Source organism: Manis pentadactyla, chromosome 13 (genome assembly GCF_030020395.1).
Source record: "Manis pentadactyla isolate mManPen7 chromosome 13, mManPen7.hap1, whole genome shotgun sequence".
Classification (NCBI taxonomy): Eukaryota; Metazoa; Chordata; class Mammalia; order Pholidota; family Manidae; genus Manis; species Manis pentadactyla.
In genome coordinates this window covers 77911049-77923418 of record NC_080031.1, presented here as the reverse complement: position 1 = coordinate 77923418, position 12370 = coordinate 77911049, and the positions used below count along the sequence as shown (strand labels likewise).

General features: G+C 43.1%; 1 protein-coding gene across 1 annotated transcript in view; it reads right to left on the bottom strand.

The window, feature by feature from the left end:
- LOC130680316 (zinc finger protein 474-like) overlaps positions 1-10861 on the bottom strand; it is a 28919-nt gene extending 18058 nt beyond the window's left edge. The window contains 1 exon segment of the mRNA XM_057490633.1: positions 9548-10861. Within this exon segment, the coding sequence (XP_057346616.1) occupies positions 9548-10582 (1035 nt within the window). The 5' untranslated portion in view covers positions 10583-10861.
- Positions 10862-12370: the final 1509 nt, after the last annotated feature.

The following is a 12370-nucleotide window of genomic DNA, read 5'->3' as shown; positions in this document are numbered from 1 at the left end:
TCAAAAGTGCACTTCTTTGAGTTAAACACTGCCTTCTCCCTAGATTCTCTTTCAAAATGCAAATAGTCCTACAAGAGAGATTTTCCTATGAAGGATTTTGTCAGATTCTCCCAACCCCCTTCCAAAAATATGCAGTGGTCGGGGGCGGTAGGGACAGGGAGGGGGCAGAAGGTGCTGAAAGGAAAAGGGGATCGGGTCCCCAGAGACTCATTTCCCAAAGTCAGAATTTGTCTGCAGCCATTTAAAGCACAATCGCAACAAACTTCACTGAGACTGGATGTGTATAATTAAGTTTCCATTCCCCCAGGCATGTCCTACACATGCAGACAAAGTATAAATAGCACTTTAATATGTAGGAGTAACTGCATCATTTAATCTCAAACCTCAACAACTGCAGAGTTTGATTGTCTAGAAACCACTGGCATTTTATATTTACTTCTGGTGTTTTCAAACAATTTTACTCAAATGTCACATCTGGAAGGATCGTTGTTTGAAATGAAATTGGTTTTGGAAATCACTAGATGTCACGTAAAGGAATTTTCCAATCCAGTCTGCCTATTGGCCAACTATTAGTCTGTTTCTCGTGATTTGGAGTTTTGTTTTGCTTCTTTTAACAATAAGAGTTGGCCGTTCATCTGGAAATGAGCTAATATTCAAGTATCTTCATGTACCTGACTTTTAAAAACAAACTATTGGTATTTTGAACATGTGTTTGGCATTTTAGTTACATAATTGCTCATCTTAAGATACAGGTCTGAAAAATATGTCAATGAGTAAATTTCAAATTAGAGTTTCTGCTCCTGAAAGGAATACATTTTCTTAGCTGAAGTTTTTTCTTTTACTTTCATATTGAGATAAAACTGCTTCTTTTCCTGATCCTTTAGAAGGGTATTGGTTGGAAGGTGAGGTGTTTGATTCAATCTCTTGCCAAATTCTTGTCAAGAATGACTTTCCTTGAAGAAAACAGATGGAAGATGTCCCTGGTGTTTGGTTCCTGTGCTCAGCTTGGCACAAGACCTGGCCCTCATGGTCAGATGCCTTCCAGGTGACAGAGCAAAATGAAGCAACAGGGAGCAATGGGGAAAAACCTACCAACTGAGACAGCCACTAAGTTTTTCCAGCTTCCAGAGTTAGAGAGAAAAAAAGGAAAGCATAGTCACTCTCTGACCGGGAACTTGGAAGCTGAGTTATTTCCAATACCTGATTCGTCTACAACTTACATGCTAACGAGCCCCCCAGATCAGTGGGGGAGGCAAAGGAAAGAAGTTTTCTGATAAAAAGAAGTAGGTATCACCTTGAATAGGCTAGAAAAGAATTGAATGTTAGGAGTGTTTCTTTTTTCTTTCCTTTTCTTCTTGGAGTTGTTGACCCCAGTCCCTCCTTATCCCTGCTCTCTCTCTCTGCCTTGATTTCCCAAAGCTTTAATATGGACCAGTGATAACTTTAGGTTTTCCCCTTCTATTTTAAAAACAATGGTAGCCTGGGATGTGACAGATAGTTGGGGATACTAAATGCGAGGGTTCTGGCATCAGGGCTCTTGTTTGGATTAGGAATATTGGAAATCTAGAGTTCCTAGATTTACTAGGCTCTTCTTCAATTTGATCTCTTTTACATGTAAGACAATCTCAGAGAGGTAAGTATCTGAAGGAGAAATATATGTAAGAAGCAGGTGAATTGCATAACAGAAGGGAAGGCAAGAGATGGAATTCTCAGAGCAGTGGTCTTAATGCTCTACCTGCTCATAAAACTGGGCTTGTGCCTCGCATTTAGTAGAGACTTTTGTTCTCATGACCCTCGGCTCTGTTTCTATATGAACTTCAGCGTTGTGTTGCACCGTCTTTGCTGAAGTTCTAAGTATTCTGGGAGAGATTTTAGCTGCTGATCTTGGAGTTTAGATTTCTAAGAATGATGAATATCCATTTAGTCATGATGTAAAGCTTTATTAAATACCTGTCACTAGAAAATATGAATATCTGTGTGTTTGGGGCTGCAAGCTGGGAGAAGGGGTGACAGGAAGAAGCAGGTTTATGAAGACACAAGAAATAATTTCAGCTAGGTTAATTCTTGGAGAGTATGACATAGTGTTGTTCATTTGAGGTCTGAATAATATTTGAATGTACAATATGTGATCCTCTCACAGAGGTTGCAGTCCAAATTCTTCTTTCTAGAGAAGCAGAAAGCCACATGCTGTAGCAACAAGGCTGTGGCCACCTATGGTTGCTTCAGTCTTTGGGAAATGGGAGAGGTAGCTGTGTCAGGGTCTCTCCCACCCTGAGTCTGGGACATAAAATTTGAGACTGATTTTTAAAAAATAATTATATTAGGCTGTAATTTGTAGCTGATGAGCATGATCATTCAGATTTTTATAGTAGAAAGCTACACATCAATTTCACTGGTGATGCTGCTCCAAAATTGTCACTTCCCCGACCCTGAATACACTGCACTCCACACAAGCGCACTTTCCACACAGAGATTCCTCTAGAACCAGCAGCACAGAAAAGAACTGGTCTTGTTACCTTAAAGTTGCACTTTGTACACCTGAAGTCCGTGGGATCCCGAACACTGTCCTGATGTGTGGGCATGGCTGGCACCAAGGGAAGGTGAACAGAGGGCACGGTGCGTGGGGCTGGTCCAGGTGTCAGCATCATAAGGGGACCATTTGTGAGATAGAGGCTACTTTCCATGACATCAGCACCACTGAGGAGGTGGACTAGGGCCACAGGAGATGACTGTAAGGTTAAGAATCCCTAGCAGGATCCCACCCAACGTTTTACCTACCACCTCCAAGGAGTTCTGAGTGAAAATTGTGTTCAGGAATCACAGAGGTACAGCTTTCTAAGGAGCCCTAGTTCTGATTTCAGGAACTCAGCTTAAGTGAAGACATATAAAGAAACAAAGGACTAAGTGGACTTTTTAAATAACCTTTTTCTCTCTTTATGACTCTCTCTTTCATCTGATAGGCTTGTTAGGCTTGGCCAGGCTTTCATTGAGAAAATACAACATATAAACCAATAGACTGTAGCTCCTCCTCTTCCCACCTGCAGACTCATCTGCATTCAGCCTCCTCCTGCAATGGAGAAGGGCCGCCTCCTAGGAAACCTCTTCCTTGGACATGCGGGGATGGCACCCTCAGGGCGTCTTTCTCCCCCAGGTTTTACACTTGCCCTCATAATCCCTTCCGGCTTCTCCACCCTCCCTCTCTCCACTGGATCATGATCCAAAACATTCAAATATAGCCTAGAAGCTCCCATCTTTTAAAGCAACTTTTCTTACCCCTTATCTCTCTTTCTAGCTTACCCATATTTCTCTCCTAGTCTTCCAAGTCAAACTTCTCAAAGCATATGATTATCAGTTCTAGGTAGTTTGACAGGAAAGGTCTTTGCTACAAGCATTTTTGCAACATAACTAACTGGCTGCAAGGCAATTTTTCTGTGAAAGATAACAAAACATTGAAGATAGACATTGTAAAAGACATAATGAAATATGAAAAAATTATCAGTTTCCTCCCTCATTTAGAGAGGTATCAATTTTCCAAATCCTAGGATGCATATCTGTAACTGAACTTTGTATGGCTCGGTGAAAGCCTTCTATGCTGTTGTTTGTTTCTTGGCATACTGTCACATGTCCATTGATAAAGGTCCCCAAGTTCTATGGAAAATGTGGAAGAAATGCTAATGCTGTAATGCATTTGTAACTGAGCTGCATTATCATGGTAATCGATATGTTATCATTTTCTAGTATAGTATGGTATGCAGTCTGGCTCACTATTTCACATTTACAGTTCTCGAGAAAAAGTTCTCTTACTTTAAACTTCCACTAAGTTTTAGCACCATACTTTCTATCAAGTCTATATATATAGCTGTTATCATCCACTATTGTAAGGCTACCACGTCTGCTTGTCACTGTACAGACCATTATGACGGCTAGCAGAGGTTAATATACAAATGGGAACTTTGTTGTGGGAGAAATGAAACAAAACTGACAACTGGCTTCAACACATTAATTCTTCCTAAGGTGTTTGATTTACCAAAGGAGAAATGAAACCAATCTCTCAACCAGTGACTTTATCTTTTATGGCAAAATTGCCTTACAATTAATTAGTTATGCAGTGAAAACACCTGTGGTCCAGATGCTTAAGGCGGAAACACGGGTATGATCTTAATGTCCATGCGTTCTGCAGGCCCCACCCCCAGCCTGAATGTGCTCTTATCAAGGTCATCAAACTGCATCCACATTGCCAGATCAAATAGATATCTTGGCCCTCATTGTACTCAACCTCTCAGCATTCCACACTGTTTTCCGTACCCTTGTTCTTGACACTTGCCTCAATCACAGTGTCCACAGCGCCATGCTATTTTGTCGATTCTCCAGTATCCAGGCCCTCATTCTCCAGCTTTCACTGACCCCCAAATGTTGTAATGCCTCAGGGTTCAGCCCTGTGTCTATTTCTGCAAACTTACATGCATTCTGATGACTTTAACTATGTATTAATAATGCACAAATGTATGCCTCACCTCAGTCTTCTCTTTTGACATCAGACATTCAGCCTGACGGACCCACTTAGATATTTTGCAAGTGTTTTGAATTTGATACACCCAGAATGGAACCATTGGCCTTAATCCTCAAGAGCCTGCCCTTTCTTAAGTCTTCCCCATCACAGAAAATGGCACTAGCGCTGTGGCTCTGGCTAGAGATCTGAGAGTCATCCTTGCCTCCTTCCATACCCCTCACACCCCAGCTGTCACCCAGTTCTGCACAGTGCACCTCCTGTCCTTCTCTGCTGCAGCACTGCACACCAAGCAGCCACCTGCTCTCACCCAGTTGCCTGCAGGACCCAGACAACTGCTGTCCCCCAGCCTGCTGTGAGGCCCCTATGGCCTCCTGTATGCCCACCCCTCTTCATTAGGCTCTGGTCACATTTTCATAGACTTTTTAGTTCTGTTTACAGATTTTTCTTACCACAAGGCCTTCACACATGCCACCCTTTGGCCAGAACGTCTCCCCCACCGCATCTTCACTCTTCACTGGCGCTGTCCCACCTTACACGTCCCACAGAAATGTCACTTCCTCCAGAGGTTCACTCTAGCCAACACGTGCATTCTTGTTACAAGTCAGACGTTTGCTTCATTTCTTCCCTTGTCAGTTGGAACAGTTTCCCTCTAGAGTCCTTGATCTGAGGCCCGGAATGCCCACCTCCCACCATTAGACACTGTCATATCCAATTTGAAATTTCATATATATTTTTATTTATTTCATATCATTCCTCCATCAGACTAAAAGCTCCACGAGTTCAAGAACTGCGCCTATATTTTTTATGACTCTATATTTAGTACTTAGTCCAACGCCTAACAATAAATACTTGTTGAATGAACACACTTCTGTCCTCTTTGTCCTCCTAACACTCATCGCCTGGCAGGGTAGCCATACCCTCTCTGTATCATGTGTGCCTCTCTTCGTGATGAAAAAGACTTGGGCATTTGGAATGAGATCTGGCTCTGACCCCAACACTGTGTGTGTGGCTTGGGGCAAGCTGCTTAATCTCTGATTTCCCAACTGGAAAGTGGGGAAAATAAAATATTTTTATAGTAATATTATGAAGATTAAAATAAGATCGTGTATATAAAGTCCTGTAAAAAGGTACTCAATAAAAGTTAGTTTCCTGTCTTCCATGCCTCTTAATAAACTCCATATACTTTCACCCAGTAGATGCACATTCACTCATAAAACATGTGACAATGTGAGAACATCCATCCTGCCCTTCTAAGTCTTTCCAGCTGTGACTCCCCCCTGAGAGTTTTGCACTTAGGGAATGAGACACTTACCCATGGAACAGAATTTGCAACGTTAAGCCAAGTGCATAACTGTAGCCCTAAGCTGAAGTTTGTCTTAAAAGTTTGTCTTCTCAAATATATTTGGAGGTAACAAACAAGAAAATATGTTTGATACTATCGAAGACATTACTTTATAAGAAAACACCAGATGGCAGCACCACATGCTGGAGATGCATCTGATGGGATTTTAGCTCAAACCTCAGTTTCAGGAGGCCAGGGTAGCTTAAAACTACATTCAGACAATTGTTTATAGAAAAAGACAGTTTCCCTGAAGAAAAGTAATGTCTATTTTGTATAAGAGTACTGGAATTTTAGGAACAGGGTTCCACAAGTTACAAACAAAATCCTAAGAAAATAACCCCAAGCATTATCAACTAATAAAAGGTCATTAGACAAAGGCTGCATTTTGGTTGATAGTTTTATTTAATTAACTTGTCAGTCTGTGTTCCAATTAGCCAAAAGGGCCTAAAGTTAAATGCAGTACTATCAGCCGCTAGAAAAAGGCAGTATTTTTTCCAAATATTAAATGTGAATATTAAAATTTATTCACTCACGTTAAAACAAGGCGCAAGAATGACTTCTGTTTTTGTACTCCTTAGTAGCCTTTAGGAAACGGCTCACTAAAATAGGCATCAAAGGATCTCTTTAAATATACACAATATTAAAATTTTAAATGATAATCTGTGCTTTTCCATATTATGCATCAAAATTTCTTTTGGAATGAACACTTTTTAAATCTTGCTAAATTAGATACTGCTGATTCAGGCTTCCCTTCTTTGAGGGGAAAGAAAGGGCATATGGTACTGTTCATCCTACCAAGTAATGGGGGAGAAAAAAACCCAGGGCTTTTTTATGTCTTTTAATGCAAAGCCACCTTTTAAACACAAATCCACACTGGGGGTCTTATTCTGCCCACAGAGGGTTGAGTGTCCTTCACAGCTTCCAGATCAGAAAGAGTGAATTTAGCTGTATATTCTGGATGAGAAGCAACAGGACAATTCAAGCCCATACAGGGGTTAGAGGGCAGAGCAGAGCGAAAGCAAAATGCCCACCAAGGTCTGGGAGCAGAATTTGTCTGGGCGGCATTTCCTTGTGTTTAGATGTGATTGAAGGGTACTGCGAGCATCTGTGTCTTTACAGAATGGAGCCGATCTGTGTTAGAGGAAGATTCTGAGTGGAGGGTAATTCACACTGCCAGTGAAACAGTCATTGTAGCTCAACTGGAGTGAATTGTTTTCCAAGTACTGTGATCATGGTTCTGAAAATATTTTTCTCACCTGAATTTACTACAAGAGTGAGCCACCTGAGAACATCTGGCAGAATCACTGATCTAATCTGACTTCAGATCAAGGATTCTAGAGGGAAGTGACTCTGACAAGAAGAGAAACAAAGCAAACATCTGAACTGTGTGCAGATCACAGTCAGCCAAAAGTTGGCCATCACAGGCAGATGAAATTCTGAAATCTGATGATGCATAGGACAGTGGTCTTTAGGGAAAATGGTTGATGCATTGCACTATCTAAATTTTAAATGATATAAAGAAAAATAGCAATAGACAGGGATCAAATCATAGAAAGAGGAAAGCAAAAACTATACTACCCAGAAGAAGCTTTCTGCAGAAAGCTCTATGGAATGGCAAATGCCTTTTCTCGGGAAGGAATAAAGTCTGTTGCTTCAAGAGATCATACACCTCTCTGAAGCCTAGGAGTATTCTCCATTTTTACCCAAACCTGCTTTAAATTTGGCAGCTAAAGGGATCCTATGTTGGATGACCTTTCTATGCCCTCTGCTAATGCCTGTGTGGTCCCCAAAGGGGCTAGCACACATGTGATGGCAGTGGGTGCCAGATTCTCACTGACATGCACTGTTTCAAGCTTGTGGGCAGGGTTGGCTGGGCTCTGACACAGCATGTCCTCTACATGCCCTTGTTATGACAGACGCCCCCTACTTGGACCTAAATGCATGAGTCACCAAAGGCTATGGCCAGCCTCTCCTTCTGACATTCTCCCCCCAAGATGACTGGGTGAGTCAGGAGGTGTCTTCTTGTGAAGCTGTGAGCCCAGGCCAGCCTCTTTTAGCAGTCGTGACTGAGTGAGAACATGCCATGCTCAGCCTCTTGGCTCCACTCTTACAACAACAAGTGCAAAAATCCTGACCACACTCTTCCCCATCTCGAGATCTGTAATGAGACCATGTGAAGCAAACGCATACAGTCAGGAAACAGGGCTGTAAGTCAGAATGCTAACGGAGTTTCTGATTTGTGGCCCTGAGACAGATTCTTCTGCTTTCTGAATCCAGACCCCACACATTCTGGAAGAAAAGCAACAACCAGAAGATGGGAAAAACAGATCATGCTTGAGACCAGTCTTCAGCCCATGCCACACTTAAGAGCTTAGGTTTAAATTCGGCAAAGAAATGAGCCATTCTTTCTTCAGTATTCATCGGAAAACTTGCTCAGACTCTGTTGGTCTGACCTGTCAGCTTTAGGATAATTGTCTTGGAGTCTTCTAAGCCAGTAAGTAATCATTTCATTTGTAATTATCATTTCATTTGAAATGCCAAAATTAAGGAAAAGTACTTGACATTTGCCAAAATGATGCAATAAAAAAGTAAGGAAGAAAAACTGGCTGAAAAACAGAGGATGCTCCCCACCCTCCCAGACACACACCATCCATCCAATCCCTCTGGTTTCATCTTTTATAATAGCTGGATAAACTTGGTTTCCTAACAACAGTCCAGTTAAAAAAAAAAATCCCTGCAGGTGGGGCATTTCAAGTAGCAAACCATAGAGAAAAGATTTTGGACACTTCCTATTTCTCCTGATTTGACATTTGGTTAGGTGTGACACGGTACAGCATATCCACTCCCCGGCTTAGTGGCAGGACAAAGTACGAGCGCCATGCACTGTCCTGCAGGCAGCCTCATTGTAAGCATCATTCCCCAGCTCCGGTTGATGGTGACATGGCAAGTAAAGGCTCAAAAGCACTTCGCCACATAGGTTGGGGAGTCCCGGGCCCTGCTTATTTACAGTTGTCCAAATAGGGGGTTAGGGCCTGTTGTCCAATCCAGCTACAGAGCAGAGAGCAGCAGCGAGCATGGGGCACTTTGCAGAACCAGTTGCTTCAGCGTCTACGCTGGGGTGAATTCCCCACATACTGCAATCATGGAAGTGTTAGAAGGAAACATGGGGTATTTATGGAGCATGTCTATTTCTGTAAGTGCTCCAGTGTTTAATTACTGCTAAAGTCATTTGGGGTTTTTGACACAGATTCTATTTTAGTAAGATAAACTCAGCATAACCCAGCGTTGCCAAAAATGAATTCCTAAGGTAGATTACTAAAATAAACTGGTAATAAATATTGGCTGTTGAAATGGGAATTAAATCTCTCTAATGTAGACACAGCATTAATGACTCATTTTCAAATAATGGTCTCTCCCAGAGATGATTGGTATGAGGGACTGGGGAAGAAGGAAGTCCATGTCTCTTTCTTTAGGTGGAAGAATGGAAGAGGACTATGAACCCAACAGTCAGGATGTTCTTATATCTGCTTATAGCCCCTGGAGTCTGAGAGGGGGTCAGTTGGACAGGCTTCACTGAGGCAGGAATAAGCCATCTTAGGGGCTGAAGCATCTGACTCGGGATAGTGTTCTCTCTTCCCCCGGGAGGCAGACTTTACCCCCAGGCCATCCAGTGCAGCTCATGTGGCATGAATTACCTTGCCAGCCACAGTGGGTGTTGCCATGTTCTGCTGCTGCTTGGAATGAGTGGTCTCTTTTAGGCCACCTTTACTCCCCAAGGTCAAATTCTGAACTTTTGGCCCACTAGGTTGAGCTTTACGACATCTCTGGTGCACCAGAAGGGGGTTGGGGGCAAAGGTCCGGCTGCAATTTGGGCAGGGCACGAGCTGAGCTTGGCCTGGACGCTCCTGGCTGGACTGGCCACTTGGAAGGCCCTGAGTCTTCTGTGGGAGTGGCTGGCGCAGCTCCCTGGGAAGCTGGTCATTTTCTATCTTCCACTTTTCCAGGCATCTGGGCTCATGAATAGGAAGGGACAGGGAGCCAAATTCCCTACCACAGATGTAGCAGAGGAGCATCCTTGGTCGGGCTGGGATGCCACCAGGAGCTCTCTGGAGCCCAGTAAGAGCATCAGAGCCACTGGGGGTTGGAACTCTGAGCCTCTCACCCCTCGGCTTGCAGCTTCTCTGGTGAACAAGAAGACGGTCTGGCAGGAATGTGCGGCCTCAGAACTCACAGGGCAGCAGCTGAGCCTGGGAGCTCTGGAGCGCCGCCTCATTTGCTGCCTGAAGGTTGTGGGCTCCACTGCCACCGAGAGGCTGTGCTTTGCGGGGCTCTGGCCTCCTCAGGTGCTTCGGCAACTTGCTGTTCTCAATGCGCCACTTCTCCAGGCACTGGGGCTCATGAATGACAAGTGACAGGGACCCAAATTCCCGGCCACAGATATAGCACACGGGGAATCCAGGCCTCCATGACGGGATCACAGGGCGCCGGGGCTGGCTTGCCGACATAATTCTCCTACTGGACCGCTTGGAGAGTGTCACCGTTCCGGGTCGAGTTCTCTGAGGGTTTGTCCTTATTTTTTCACCAGGACTGATTAGCTCTGTTCCTGGCAAAAGGCTAGAATGGGAATCACTAGATAGAATGGCTTGGTTGATAAGGAAGGTGGGTTCTTTAGAATGGTGGAAAGTCTGTTGCAATTTGTTGGAAACCCTTTTCTCCTTTCCTGTTTCCATGAAAAAAACAGTCTTTCTCTAGTGCTTGCTCTGATTTTAGGCCAGGCTCATTTTGGGTCTCTGCTTAGAGTGAAGGTTAGTCAGGTTGGCCATCCTGGGGTTCTACATTGTTGCCAGTACCTCAGACCCAAAGATTGTGACTCAGAGCTTCATCGCACAGCAATGGTCTGGAATGCTGGGAAGTCCCCATTAAACCTCAGATGCCTCCAAGATCTGTGGGGGGGAACATAAATCAAAAAATTATTACACATGTACATGTGCGCACTCATATACACACACACCCCTCTTAGATTCTAAGTGGATAAAGAGCAGTGATTTTTTTTTAACCTAGTATCCTCTTTAGCTAGAAGAGTAACTAGCACATAGGATTTGCTCAGTAAATGGTGAAATCAATTTGAAGAAAATTTCCATTATGAATTGCACTGTTACTGAATTGCATTGTAAGGAGTGTGCTGTCCAAAAAAGTATGACCAGTCATAGTACATCATAGACATATGCCACTCAAACCAGCAGAGGCATGGTGGTGAGGTCATGGAAGAGAGAACCGAGAACTATGAAAATGAAAGGGTGAAACTGACACAGATCCTGTAAAGAGATCTTCTACCTTAGGGATTCTTAACATTTTGTGCCATGGATCCCTTTGGGAATTCCTTGAAGCCTTTGGATCTCTATCAGAATAATAATTTTAAAAGTATACAGTAAAATTCTTGCTGTTACAAGTGACACTAATTTTACTGAAAAAATTTTTCAAGTATTTTTGTTGTGATATAGATTTTATTTGGAATAGAGTAATGTGCAGACTCCTTGAATGTCCATGGGCCTCAGTGAAGAATCCCTGTGGAGGAAATGCTTCAACAGTGAACAGAACAAGGATATGAGGAAAACCCTCAGACGAGGGTAAATGTTACAACATACAGGTATCTGTTTTCTTTACGAAGGGAATGGAGTATTAAAAAATTGTGGCCCTAAGTGTCAAGCCAAGAATTCCTGTGCTCTTCCTGGTGGGATCCCTGCAAGTCTTGCCTGAGATGAGGATGCTCAGACGTTGCTTGATGCTCATTGTGCAGCTATGGTGCTCACATTGTTTTATGTAGATATCTGTCTGTCTATAGATAGAACCTATTTATCTTCCAAATATTTTTTATAAAATCATGACCAGTGGTTTTCCCAAACAAACCATTAGAAAGGGCTAGGAAGATCTCTTTGTGAGCAGAAGCCACAGCGGTTTTTCCCTAGGGAAAGACATGAATCAACTTTACCCCGGATCTACAATCTAGCCCCAAGAAAGATGCTTTTTAAGTATCTTAGGACCTTCTTCATTTCCTGAAGGATGACCCAGATCTGGATTGGAGGCTCCATAGCATCTGCTCCCAACCACAGATGGAGCAGCACCTGATCTGAGGCTGGACCCTGTGGACCTCGATGGGCACGAGTTCAGGCAAAGTGAGGACAGCCCTGCTGGTGATATCAAAACACTATTTGGATGCTGCATCTGATAAGGGACAAGAAGAGCTGTGAGATCTGTGCCAAGTTCCTGTATTTTGGGGCCAAAAAAGTCTGAATTTTTGCAGTTAAGTCTAACAAATCAGATCTGGCACAGAAATGGAAGTTATTCTTCATCTTGACAGCTCCTAAGACAGAGATAGTAACGCATATGACAAAAGAATGCATTGGCCCAAACAGAATGGCCAGTGCAGAACATGAAGCTTAGAGAAACAAAATGTATCACTTGATCAACACCATCTAAAAGAGAAAGTGGATCTACAGAACACAAGGAATGCAGTGAAA